This window comes from Phalacrocorax aristotelis, chromosome 5, assembly GCF_949628215.1.
Source record: "Phalacrocorax aristotelis chromosome 5, bGulAri2.1, whole genome shotgun sequence".
NCBI classification, from domain to species: Eukaryota; Metazoa; Chordata; class Aves; order Suliformes; family Phalacrocoracidae; genus Phalacrocorax; species Phalacrocorax aristotelis.
Window position 1 is genome coordinate 66,083,477 of NC_134280.1, and position 14,367 is coordinate 66,097,843.

At 40.2% G+C, this 14,367-nt stretch overlaps 1 protein-coding gene across 2 annotated transcripts in view; it reads right to left on the reverse strand.

The window, feature by feature from the left end:
• The window catches only part of NELL1 (neural EGFL like 1), a 305,370-nt gene that overhangs the window by 8,771 nt on the left and 282,232 nt on the right, over positions 1 to 14,367 (reverse strand). The window contains exons 16-17 of one of the 2 annotated variants that reach the window (XM_075094969.1): positions 11,250 to 11,390; positions 2,037 to 2,230 (exon numbers count right to left, since the gene is read on the reverse strand). In XM_075094969.1, the coding sequence (XP_074951070.1) occupies positions 2,037 to 2,230; positions 11,250 to 11,390 (335 nt within the window). The remainder of the gene's footprint in view (positions 1 to 2,036; positions 2,231 to 11,249; positions 11,391 to 14,367) is intronic. The other variant, XM_075094968.1, reaches the window with a different exon arrangement.

Here is a 14,367-nt window from a genome sequence, read left to right on the forward strand (position 1 = left end):
CATATTATTTTCAATCTGAAATGCTGATTTGTCTCCTAGATAAAACAAGCGAGTAGGATCATTTCAGAGTTCAAGTAAGAAGTACAAGGAATGATTTAGTTACACTCTGCCCTTTTCCTCACTGAAAACTGAGCGGGCTGCAAAAAGGTCAAGCAGGGCCAGCTCTCCACGCAACTGCATGAGAACGACAGAGTCCTGCAGCAGGTTTGAGAGGTCGACTGGTGTAATGGAAGCTATCGCAATTTCTAAAATATGTTTCAATACCATACTTCAATAAACACTGAGTGAAGACTTCACGTCCTGCCTGGGATATGGCAGAGGAGGAGCTCTTCGTGCTTTCCCTGTTCTACAGGTGAGAATTTGGCTCTTGAAACAAGGCAGCTACTGGAGCGAATTTAAAAGCAAGTGTTAATTCACAGAGGAAAAAACTGGAAAGTAAGGAAGTTATAAAGGAAGAGTCGTAGCAACAAACAGTGCCAGGCCTAGTTTAAAATATCTATGTCCTAGTTAATAATTTTGTATATTTTCATATACTGCTAAGACTATTCAACATAAGAAATAAGCACAATGACAAATGGCAAATAAAACAAATTACGAGCAATCTAAAATGGGATTATTAATAGTTATAATTCTGCAAGGGCAGACCAGATGTCTTCACATATTTTAAACTGTTTATTCTATTGACTGGAAATCCTTTCACAAGACAGCCAGCTCCCCAAGAATACAACAAAAGCTTGATATATATTCAGTGAAGTTGTACACTGCAGCTTCTGAAGGGAGGGGTTTTAGGGAGCTTGAGGCTACTTGAAGTAAAAAATATAGCAACTAACAAGAACATATTCCCTTTTGAGCCCAAAACAGCAGTGTACTTTGTGAGTTCTGTTCACTCCAAGGTCTTGATTTTCCCTTCTGCTATACTATTGCCATACAGAAATGATGAGGCTTTCAGCTTCTTGCAACCTCAAAACAACTCCTCCCCTTTGTTCCCCCCTAAACCCTTTAATGCTTCTCTGGCTCATCAACATTAAGACATGGGGACTGAAAGGCCACTCCTCATGCTCTATGTCAGCTTTTCACAGTGGCCAAAATCTCATTTTACTTAGACTTACGCAAGGGCCAACAGCGTTCTAACTGTGTCTAAGGACGGCTTTACCAGCGCTATGAACGCATCGGGTCAACGTGGCCATAAAAGACCAACCAATTCTTAGATTGGTGCATTTCTAAAATTCTTCTAATTTCAGTGACTGCAATCCTCTTTTAACTGGTGAAAATGAAGAAAGCTGAGTCAAATGTTCTTTTAGCTTGAGTACCACACTCAGAAAGGAACTGATAATTCCCAAAACTGATCTAAGTGTTAACTCTGAAGTAGATCTACTTATACGACACCTGGCTTCTCCAAGGGTGCAGAGAGAGCCGCGCTGCTCACACGGGAGAGCTGCCAACACAGCCAAGCTGGGATGAGGAGGAGAAAGCTGGCCTTCACCCTTCTTCACCTGAAGAAATAAGGCACCTGCTGCTAGGTCCTCTAACCTTTGACTCATGCTCAGGCCTTCCTTCTCACCCAGTTAAATCACATGTATTCCAAGTACAGGGAAACACCACCAACAGGAAGATGGCTGACTACAGTACTTGCCCTAAGAGATACATAGTCATGTGGAAGAGAAACTGAAAACAATTTTCAACATTTCCAGTAAGTGTGCTGATCACCCGCACATTGTGTTAAAGGGTAATGCAAGACCCTCGTCGAGGCACGCTCCGAGTGGCTCTGGCCCACAGGGTGACATGGGAGAAGCTCAGCAGGGGTAGCCATTATTCAGCTGTGTCTGTGGTTCCATAAAATAAAACAAAAAAAGTTGACTTCCCTGACAAATATCCCCATCACAGCTTCAGTGCCCAGAGCAGAGCTTACCTTTTGCCTCAGCACCTTGGGCTTAGGCTAGTATTTTTGCCAATGGCAGTGGCACTGCAATACTGGGTTTCTGACATGAGCCCAGAGAATTAAAGGACTCCTGAAACCCAGACCAGCTTGACCTCACCTTGCAGGAACAAACGGAGCATCTGTCCTCCCTCAGGGTCCACACCTGCCCGTTCCGCTTGAAGCCGCCTTCATGGGGACAGTCTCCAGTGCAAGACGGTCCGGATGGACAGAGGCAATCAAACCCTCCTGCCAGGTTCACACAGGCTGAATCATTCCAACAGGTGTGGGTCTTTAAGGCACACTCATCGATATCTGCAAAACAGCAGATTTATAACGCTTTGGACATTTTTTTCACAGGGCAAATTTTACTTCTGTATTAAGTAATTGTTCATCTGCCTTGCTGGTGGAAGAGGGCGCCTTCTTTCTGAGATCTTCTGTATTTAATTGCTAGACATTAAACACTGATTTATTTTTTTTTTTTAGGTTATTCTTCAGTGCTTGTTTTGATTCCACCAAGAATTCTTAAACTTAAACTTAACTGTAGGCTTAGTTGGTCTTAAATTATAAATGCTGAGACTGACATACCTAGCGGAATTGTATATCAGTGATGAACTTGGACTTTCAGGCAAGGGTGTTTAGTGATTTCCAGTGACTGGAAACTAGCGAACAATCAGAATGGCTTTCTGTCAATTAGACCACTCTCTGTTCTGGATTTTACACCTAAATAGAAGTGCACTGTTCTTCACGAGTCCCTAGCATGGCCAACACTTCCCATCCTAAAAGCAGTCAATTGCATCCTTCTCCCATTTCTGGAAGGTACAAGTGAATTAGGGGTGAGGGGAGTGGGGGGAGGGGAGGAAATGAAAGAAATCAGAGGCACCGTATACAAGAAAATAGCCTTAGTACAAAGCTATGCAGGAAAAGTATGATTTAGCAATGACACAAAGAAATAAGTAACAAAAGAAAATCATTACACTAGAGAAAAGTGAATTACAGTATCCCATTAAAATTTATTTTGGAGGGTAAAATATAATTATGCAATATGAATTTATCTAGGGATTCTTTTTCTTGCAGCAAAAGCCATGACACTTTTAAGCACGTTGTGACAAACAGGTTTTTCTTTCAGAAAATAACTTTGGACCGTTCTTAAACAATATATTGACAGATTGTCCAGATAAAATACCAGTAAACTGGTAGGTCTCTCTTGTTCCAACAAGAACAATGAAAACTGTAAGCAACAGCGGGAGGAAGGCTGGAGAAGAAAATCCCTTAGAAGTATGTGACCATTTCTATCACAAAAATTACAGAACACTATTATATTAATTCAGAAATTACAAGGAAGAATCCTCACACTTAACATTTAGAATTGCCTAAATTGCTAGTGTGAAATTTATAACTGTTCAATATTAATCAAGAGTACTTTTAATTCCTTTATAAAACAAAAACACCTAAAAGTTCCATAGAAGTTCCAAAGAAAATTACCTAAAGTCTAATTCAGGTGGGACGTGATGGCTAGTTGCCCTACTTTTGCGCGACTGCCATGGGTTCACAAGTGTTCTCCTCACAAAACCGGAACTTTAGAAGATGCTAAAACTTCTCTCAATCTGCTGAATGAAACTCTCTATAACAACCTAATTGCTAAATACCCTCTGACCCGGTTAGCAAAATTCCTAGTTTAAACCCATAAATAGCCTAGGAACAAGTGGAAATGTGGTAGTGCCCCTGGATTTGATCAGATGCAGAATCAGCCTTCACACCCGACTCAGGGTCTGCGCCGCCAGAAAACGGCTGTTCCTCTTTCTGCTCATAGACCCAAGGGGCAGGTGGAGGCAATTACGCCGCAGAAGGGCTTCACTCCTGGGCTAACCTCTGGGCCAGTCCTTTGTCAGAGATGTTCCCACTGGCCCAATAGCATGGTTTAATTGCTCGTCACTCAGACTTCCCTAAAAATGGTGTATTTTGCTGCCCTGGCAGTCTTAATTGACAAAAAATAACATTATTGCTCTAATACGCAGCTTAGCACTGCTGAGTACTTGAAAGGTCCACTCTCAGTGGTGTAAAAGCCGCTGCACTAAGAGAAATTAAAACTTGTAGTTCATTGTTTAACAAGTGCCAGACTATCACAGGAGGTAAAAATCATGAAGAGTGACATGAAGAGAGCTATGAATGAACTGGTATGAAATGAATTATACCCATACAGCTACTGCAAGACCTAAAATGTTCTTAAAAATATCCCATTTTCCTTTCAATAGACTTTGACTTGTGTTTGATGTTGAAGACAAAGGTATAAATGAAGCATTCACTTTGGTGATTTCACCAAACATTGTCAATATTCTCTTCCCCACCGCATCAAGGGCTCCTTCAACAGCATACACATAGGACGCAGCAGGATCACAGTGCAGATTAGAAGGGCAGCTTTCACAGTTCAAAACTAAAAGGATTTCACAGATGAATATAAAGCCATATTGCCTACAGAGTTCCATGTAATTGCTTTACTTATGACACAGAAATCTAATTCTGTTTCCATGTAATTTAACAGATTTATGGAAAGCCAGATGTTAGCAATTATAGAAACTAACATTATTCATATTCTCAGTAGTACAGACCTGTTCACACTGCACAAAGCCAACTTAATCTGTTATACATATCCAAAAGGGAAGAACACGCTATTCATGTACTGCTGGTGCTGTTCTCCGCTTAGCACACATAAAAAGGATGCTCCCATTAAGAGCAGCCCAAACTGGTAAATGGGACATTCTTGACAAAGAAACCAATCAAGCAAAGCTGAGTAGCATAGCGTGAACATAAATTCCTAATTGCTACCCAGTTAGCTCATTTTTTTCATTCTTTATGCAAATGATGGTTACTTATTATTTTATGGCATTTATTATTTAAAAGTTTTAGTCATTAATCAAATATAAAAGGCTTGGACACTACACTCATTTCCAGCTGAACTTTTAATAGAGCTAATTTTCTGAGAACATCCCTTTGGCAGTTTTTTCTTGTTGCTGACTGCATTTCTAAAAGTCAGAACAAACAGCCACCGTTCCCAGTAACTTGAGAAAAAGAAGTTATAAGCGTAACGTGGTTTTGGCTCTTCCACTCTCTCAGCCTCAAACCAGACTCAGGGGTGAGGAAGGAAAAATACCCAGACAAATGCTCCCATATGGTTAGCTCAAGAAGGTATTTCAGTTTAATTGAGATCAAATGCACTTGCTTATATTGACATGAGATCAACACGTGGACGGCTATACAAAACACGGAAGAAATTACTTGTAGTTCGTGTGAAATTCCTCTTAACAACAGGAATCAATGTGTCTACTCAGGCGTTGAAAAATTAGCCTAGTTTAAAATTCTGAACATGTCCAAAACAATTTTCTCATGAATATGAAAATTGTATGATAAGACTCTTGCATATAAATTATTTTTATATTATTCAAATCCTTGCTCAGCTCAAATTCCCCACGCTCTCCTCAGGTTTCGTTTGCTTTTCCGCAACTGCTCTCAGGAGAGGGGAGCCCAAAACCGGAGCATTTCATGATGGGCAAGGAAAAACTGTACACAAATCTTATTTCCCGTTATAACACCACCAGTGAGGAGGAAGAGGAAATATTCATTTATAAATCAAGCAACTTTTAAGAACAATGGACAAGTACATGTGTGAAATAGTAAGGAGACTCCATAGTCTTTTCCTATATTTAACACAAGAAAAAGATGAGATGTCTGTGCTGACTTTCGGGGGAATTATTTCTTTCATGCATCCTGTCAACTTTGCAATCTTATTCATTATGTTGAGACAATCTGTGGCGTAAACTACTAACTAACCCCAAGTAAAAGTCCCAGAGCTTTACTTCCCCGCTCCACATGGTTCCTTTCCAAGGAAAAGTGAGGATATACTGGAAAGGACCATAATCAGAAACTTGCTTGCAATGCTAGCCTTATGATATTTTCCCTCAACAAGATATAGCCAACAGCAAAGGGACTGTTGCCGAGATATGCCACCTCAAACATTGCACAGGACTAGCATAAAACTGATCAAGACCGTCACTCTTCAAACACTCCCAATCTGTGCTTCTTTAAACAAATGTACAGCAACAAGTGCCTGACCGTGTGTATTTTAGCTGCAATGCAACTAGTCACGTTTTGCGGATAGGAAAAGAAAGAAAGAAAAACCACGCAAGACGTGCTCATTTCCTAATATACTCTCGAAGTACATAAAGATAGCTTGGTAACGTAGGGAGACATGAACTACGAATCAAAATGGAACAGAATAATCCCCTGAGATGCAATTTCCTTTTCCATCCTTTTTGGCTGTAACGAGAAGTAATTTGCCTCAGATATGATGAGAGGTCCCATGGCCACTGTACTTGAATGGGGTAGAAGACAAGCATGACTATACATATCAACACAAGTTCATTAACTTGGTTTCACTGAAATTTTAAACCAATCCCTAGCTACTTCATTTCTTAGTTTTCAAGGCTATTCGGGTTTTAATGGTATGACTTTTCTATAGCACCTTAACAAATGTGTGCAAGCAAGTCATGCAGCTTGCTGCTCTCTAATATCATGATAAGCTGCTGCAGAAGAAAGAACCCTCCTAATGTGCTAATTTTAACTGTTACGGTACATTAAACCATTACAGTATAATGTTGACGTGAAAAATGCATGCTGGGCTCCCAAACCGATGTACGTACAAGTTAACTAAACACTGTTTTGACAAATCATTTTTCACAGGCAACTTGTCACTTAATGTATTTGTCTTCTTTCTTTATCAAAGTGATTTGGACGCATCTTTTATATATTAAAAAAAATCTCTAAACAGATTCATTTTTAGTTCGAAAATATTTTATGGTGGTACTTTTATTCTACAAAAACGTAATGGTCTATTAAAGAACATTGCATAGTAAATTAGATTCTGAATATAGGATTTACTGATGCTTTCTAGGATATAGAACTGACTAAAAACAATTAGCTTGAAGATATGTAACACAACTTTCAGAATACAAGAATCAGAATTTACTAAATGGAAAGTAAGGTAAGACCCACACAGACTCTGATATTATAGACTTTAAGAAATTCTATAAGCAGAACAGAAGAAAGTAATAAAAAAGCAGGTTCTAGAGTTGGTCTTGGATACTCTGCAGTACAGGCAAACCTTTCTGACTACGTACCGCTTCTCTAACGATAGATAGGAAAGCGATTCTCAGGCACATAGGAAGATTTTCAAAGGATGGGTCTAGCTTTTTGTTTGACACCGGGGACAAAATAAACAAAGAACAAACCTCCTTTTCTCTTACTTTCTATTCTAGGCAACAGACAAGACTGCAGCACACTATGGAGTATATGAAAGCTTCAGGAATTGATTTTAAACCCATTCAGACTTGACCCTCAAGCACTGCTGCACCCAGCTTTTGTGGGAGCCTGACCCATGTGGAGTTTTCCCTCACAAGCTGCTGACTCCTACCTTTTTCCAGCTTTCATTTCCCTACAGCTCCTCTAACCCTGCCGTGAGGTCTAGCTACGCAGCATTTCAGGATGAAATACACGGTGAATCCTGTGGTTTTTTGGAAGGAGGAGGATCCGTGTTAAGCTTCCCTACAAAATTTGCACTGATCCTTAAAGAACGTTAAAAAATAGCCAACAACCGACAGGGACTGCTGCCTTGGTTGTTCTTCCTTCTGTGCTTGCAAGTCATAATGTAGAGACTCAGAAACACAAAACATCTGGGATGAGGAACTCTGCACTCCAGGGTCTCAACAGGTCTCTACAGACCGGAAGCCTCTCCCATAAAAAGAGATGGAGATTAAAAAAAATAATTGAAGTAGCTTTTATTTTTCTGCTGCAGATAGGAGCAAGCTTTGTGGGACATTAATAACTCCCCAGAATAGTGCATTTCTTTGCCAGTTTTTTCCCTTCTTTTCAGTCTGATAATCTTAAAGGTCATCACCGAAAATACAGCGGCGAGGGTTTATTCAATGATTACCTTACGAGGCAGCAGTGTTTGGCAACAGGTATTTAGCGCAGGGGAAAAAACAAGGTGTGCCAGTTGCTTCATTATGATATCGGTAGATAGTAATTAATACTGGAATATGTATCATATGACAACTCATAGTTCTCTAGAAACTATTTTTGTTTGTTTACCTTAAAGCTCCTATTAAAAAGAGGAAAAAGAAAAAAGAAAACCAACCTAGCAACTGCAGCATACATGTTTTAATTACTAAGCAAACTTCGGTAGCAACTTAGTATAGCAATTGTATTTGTCTGCAAGCAGTAGTCTCAATAACATATTGTGAAAGGCCAGCGCCTCATAAAAATGCTACCGCTGGAAATTAAATTACATTCTCTTAATTTGAGCCTGCTCACCGTCACCTTATGAAGCTGACATCTTTTATAAAAGCATGTCTGTGGAAATATATTCCTTTTTCAAAGCTGCCTTCGGTTAATATTTTGAACAATAAAAGAATTTTCCCAAGCTTGAAGTGGACCGGCTAAGTCATCCATCCTTATTACCCAAGCTCTGGTGCAGTATTATGACCTTCCCCGCCACATCCGTTGATTTACACGTTTGTCCCTCGCCAGGTGACAAACTCCACTGTCTTCTTACAGTCAATGAGAATACAGCTTGTAGAAGCACCGAGGTGTCACAACCCTTCTCAAATAGATGTTATTTCTTTAAATGTTCTGCGAGCACTGCAGAGACATTGCAAGCAATGACTCAGCTCCAAGACCACCTACATATAAATGGAGGGAAACGGGGTTAACAAATAGAAACACGAATGCATGCAGCAAAAGCAACCGGCTGCCTGGGCTTTGGGCAATCTGTGAGAGCCGAGCGCTCCCTCCCACTGCCTTATGGTTTTCATATGTTACTATCATTATTATTATTTTGTGGGGTAGGGTTTAATCTTTCTTATGTTCTTAACCTATTTACTGTTCTCTAAGTTTTGACCTTCAGGGACAAAGAAGAAAGGTTTTCAAACACACTGAAGGGCAACGGCCCAAATCAGTTGACTTGGCCTCAGGTACACACTAGGATTTCAGTACTGTCTGTAAAATATGCCAGAACAAAACGCTGTTGCTAAGCAGATGAACCCTCTTTTATCTGAAACAGAGTGAATGACTCTGGCCCTGGCTCCAAATACTCCACCATGAAAACAAGCTCTGTAACGTGTTCAAGAAACCAAGTTTTAGCTAGAATGTGTAGTGTTATCTGCCTGTCATTCTAACCAATTCTTAGTTGCACATTAGAAAAAACATTGTGGTTTGGAATTTGTCAGTATGGGTTAGCACAATCTTTCAATTAATTTTCAACTGGTTAACCAGTATATTGAAGTAAAATAATCTGGTTTATTCTCTTCCTCGCTGGCACCCTGCAGCAGATGGTTCAGAAAAGCTATTTAGTTAAAATAACCCCGCTAATTTCACATTCTCTTTACAACTTACATATGGCAAGATGAGCACCTCACCTTACGAACTTCCAGCATGCTGCGCAGGTCAAAGCCAGGGCAGTTTGTTCTCACGAAAACTCACCCCTTCAATCTCCACAGAATACAGAACATTTTGGGCTCCTTTTTGCTGTGAGGTAGCCAAGTGCCCTTCCTTTTAATAGCAATGCACTGCAAGCTATACTGACCTTTTCAGCCGCTGAGCCTAGTTACGGGCTATTCAAAACCAGTCTTGTCTATGCAGCTGTCCTCTCCTGACCAGCCTGAGCCTTACACCTTCTCTGCCCCAAAACAGCTACGTGAGGTTCAGCCTGACCAGGGGTGGGGTCCCCCATGCAAGCAGTACACGTAGGCATCAGGAGTGCTGCAAATGCCCCTTTATCCCCAGTTGCCTCAGGGCTTTTTCAAGGTCATGTCATGTTGCTTTGCCTTCTCACTAAGCAGGTATTTTCAACATTGCTCTCCCCGTCATTCCTTTCACGGTATTTAAATAAACCAGAGGAGAACCCTTAACATTTGGCAGTCTGTTTAGAAATATATGGCTTTCACGTGGTGTCTTATTTATTACCTCACAAGATGCTGTAAAATATGCCATTTTTTACACAGCCGCTCCAATGAAGTTCGCTGCTGTGATTTTATTGAGCTCCCATCAGCTTAGGACAATGTGTTAAAAGCTAATATAGCTGGACAATCTACAGAATATTGGCTTCGAAAATAGTAATTGTTCCTCTGCATTTCTAAATCACGATGTTATCTTAACCCAAGGACTTTTTAATACCTAAAATTTGTGAAAAGTTGGAACGTTTGTTACAAGTAAATGTATACATTTTTATTATAAATTGTTATTTTAACTTTTACTTTAACTGTATACTTTAAGTCTTAGAAAGAGCCCTTTATACCTATGGACATGTTAAATGAAATTTACAGTGTTAAAAAAAAAAGCACCTTTCACAGAAGAAGCAGAAAAGCTTTTTATAGGAAATTCATAGAATCGGGTAGAGATGAAGTAACTGAAATTCCAAAGAAAGGACACAGAACTGTAAGAAGTTGATCTGTATCTCTACAGAAGTTAAAATGGGATCCTTTCCAAAGAGTTTTAAGGTCATCTGATAAAATATCATATAGAAATTATGTATAAGGCTTGTGAGAATAAATAAAAAGGTGGAAAAATCGTAAGGCAGAGGTAAGCCACAATTACCATCTTCACTATGATTTTATTACTCCTTAATTGCTGTAGTGGCACACAGAGTCTTACGGCCAGTCAAGGGCACCCAGATTGCAGGAACCAGCACTAAGTCCTCACACACCACCATCCTTCGTCGTCCCATAGAAACAATCAACAAAGTCTTCTGCACCCTTTAAAAATTCTTCTCCGTTCCTGCTCTTAGGGCTTTATTTTGCAAATAGGGTTCATACAGTGATTGATGCTATTTGCATAATTCTAACAATAAAATTATGAAGATGCCAAACAATGCAAAACAAACAAATCAAAGCAACACAGACATACCCCAACTGTGTTCTTGTATCACTCTGCTGAGATCTGAAAACAGAAAACCAACTTTTCCCCTTTTGTGGCCTATTGTGCTCCCCAGAAAGCCTACTTTGACTCCGGGTTTTACAGCAGCTCATTACGATAAACGGCAAAGCGCGGTAAGTCACGCTTTGGATCTCCGACCGCCTCCCTCCTGTAACACCATTCAAAAATGTGATACGTCTTGAACCAGCACCCACGCTGCATGGCTGGGGATGCTGACAAACACAGACACGCTCGCTTGCATTCTCATTTTAGCCTTAAACACAGTAACTGCTCAGGACAGTGTCTCAATAGTCACTTTATAACACCATGCAGAAGGAGGAAAAAAAGCGCTATGCTGATCATTGCTTACCAACACAGGACTCCCCGGAAAGAGAATAGCTTCCATTGTCATGGAAACCGCTTCTGCACTCACAGTGGTACCACCCTGGGAGGTTAACACAGCGTGAATGGTTGTGACACTCAATGATCCCCTCTGCACACTCATCAATATCTGCCTCAGAGAAAAACACAAGCCAGCCGGGAAATTAATTTCCTTTGACACCAATTTTTAAGTTTTTTTTTTTTTTTTTAATTTTTTTTTTTTTTAAAGTCTTCCTTTAATAGATGGATCAAGGTTTATTACAGTTCCAAACAACAGACACTTGAAACATGACTCACATAACAACAATAAAAAAAGAACAGTAAGACATCATGGAATTTGATAGATACAAGACATTCGTTTACACCATGATTTGTTTAGAATGCAAAGGAAACATGCAAGTTTTTTTGTTCCTCGTTCGGGTGTTTTTCTTTAACTCAGAAGTTACATTTGCCTGTGCATATAAAGCATTGCAGAGCAGCTTCTCCACTGAAAAGGCAGTTTCAGCAACATTCCTGCTTCACAAACTGCCTGTCCCAGGACACCTTGGAAAGAAAAAGCGTTTCCTTCAGGATTTGTGTTTCTAGTGTTCAGCTGCGATATTTGCAGCTATCTGGCACTTAAGGTGCTCAGAGCGCTCGGCAAACAACAGTTAATCTCTTCTGCTTATACGAACTAAATAAATACCTAGTGCCTGTATAACAGCGTGTGACAAACAGAAAAAGCAGTCGGTGTTTCAGCTGCAATAAAACATTTAGCTGGAAAAGAGCGGGGCAAATGACAGCAGATCTGTAGCAACGGAAAGGTACAGCAAGACGAAAACCCTGCTGAGTTTCAATAAATGTGCTGGTTTTATAAAGGAGTTTTTAAAACTTCTGTAACGTGGTTAATAGAGACCTCATTATTGCTAGTAACCTTGGTTAATCACAGCTGGCACCTGGCTGCTTCTCCCCTTTGAGCATTTTTCAGCACATTTTGTAGGGTTGTAATTAAAATTAGCAAATTAATTATATGTTAACCTTGCGGTAATTTAAGAAGCTATTATATTTTCATTCCTCTGTTTAGCTCAGGCTTTTTTTAAGTCTTGGACAGTTTTCAGCTGGGTACCTTATCAGTTAAAATGAATCTCAATTTATCCACAGATATTAGCCATTTTTACCCATTGAGATTTTTCTTCTTGGCAACCCGCACATTTAAAATAGCATAAAATTGTGTACACCAACTGCAAAAATCTGGGGAAAATATGTTCTGAAACTGCATTTAGTTCTGCAAGCAAAGTACAAATGTCTTGCGATCCCGATGCAAGACTGAGTTAAGGTTATTAGGTAACCACAGACTGCAGCTTTTCCGTCAGTTTGCAAAGTACATACGCCACTATGGTTTCACGGACTGCAGTGGAGTCATGTTGATGTGCACTGAAATTGATTTGATGAAGTATCCTTCGATACAACTCCATTTTCTTACATCTTACAAGCAATACCATAGAAAAGTTCGATTTTCCTTCATTTAAGTAACAATATTTATTCTTGTTGAAACATGCCTGAGAAACCTAAACAAATGCCTTTTTTCCAGTTTCGTGTTCACCCTCGCTCAAGAATGAAGTTATCTACATAACAGGGTTATAACCACTATTTATTTCTAGCTTTATTCAGCTTCCATCTAACAATAAAGTCAACTTTTTATGCTTTAAAATCTGCCACTGCTGCCACCTCCTCTGTACTTTTTATTTTGGAGAAGCTAATTTTAGTGTTAAAACACTGCACAAATCTAGCTGTCCATCAACAATGAGTGCTGCTTGCAAACTCAGACACTTTCAATTCATTACAGCAAATGGAATTTATAACCATGATCTTTTCACATGTCATGGCTGATGGAACAAGTTTAATCCTATTTGGAAAGTGAATGACTTTGCTATTGCAGGTCAACTGCAAATGAATCCTTCTTCTTGCTTTCTTCTCTTTCCCAGGGTTGAATCACAGAATGTTCCTGTTTAAAGATTGCTTCCTCAGGTCAGTCCTGTACCAGACCTCTATCCATCCAATTTTACATTTTTAATTTACAAAATCAATAGCGTTTTCCTAAAGTTCATTTCTAAACTTGAGCCCTTTTGAAAGTGTATTTGAGTTAAGCTCATGCTGTAGGATTCTAACTGACGGGCAGATAACTTTTCAGAACGCCTGCCTGCCAGGATGCCAAAACGAACCAGCAGTTTACTTAATGGAAGAAGAGCATCAGTGTATGAGCCTCTCTAGATTGTGTCGGGGAGGTAAAATAATACACAGAACAATTACAAGACTAGATTGCTTCATTGTGGCAGTACCATGCATGTCTATAGCTTTTGTCCACTGATGTTTAGGGAGACATAAACCAATTTCTTAAACCAGCAGACATGGGAGAACAGGACTGGCTTTCAGCTGTGTGGGCTCCTCCTTTACTTCCTTGATCTCCTTAAACCAGTGGAGTTACACCGGCACTGCCCTACCTATGCCAGGGACTGAGGGCAAGGGGAAAGGAGGTGCCGTGCGGGCTGCTTTGGGAAAACCTGCCACAAAGGTCACCACTGATGCAGAAGCATCTAGTAAAAAACCCTTCAAGCTCTGCTCCCTACCACTACCTCTCCTCCCCCAGAGCCATTTCCAGCTTAAGGGAGGTGCCTTGCCCCTCTCCTCTTCAGGGTAAACTCGGCACTCCTTGCTCCTCACCCAGCCTTCTGCCTGCGCGCCTGTGCGTGTGCGCTGGAGGCGGGCTGAGCTGATGGTGCGGGGAGGGGAATGGGAAAGCAACCCTTCCCCTGCTCCTGCAGCAAGTTAGTATTCCTTTGGCAACTCGTCATTAGCAGCACCATGAAATACAATACCCATGAAGGGCGGTATAAGCAGGGAAAGCCATTAGCAGCTTCTCCATTCATCTAATACACTGCAGTTTCTTCTTCCCATGCTTAAAACGATGTACATAAAGAACAAAAGGGGAGAAAATATTATGATTAGCTCTGGAAGCTTCTCCTGTGGTCTTGTACATTTTTTGTAGCAGATGTATAAACATATCTCTGCAGGTATAAGAGAATATTAGGGATTTGTTTTAGAAAGTCAAAATGATAAGATGCTCGTAA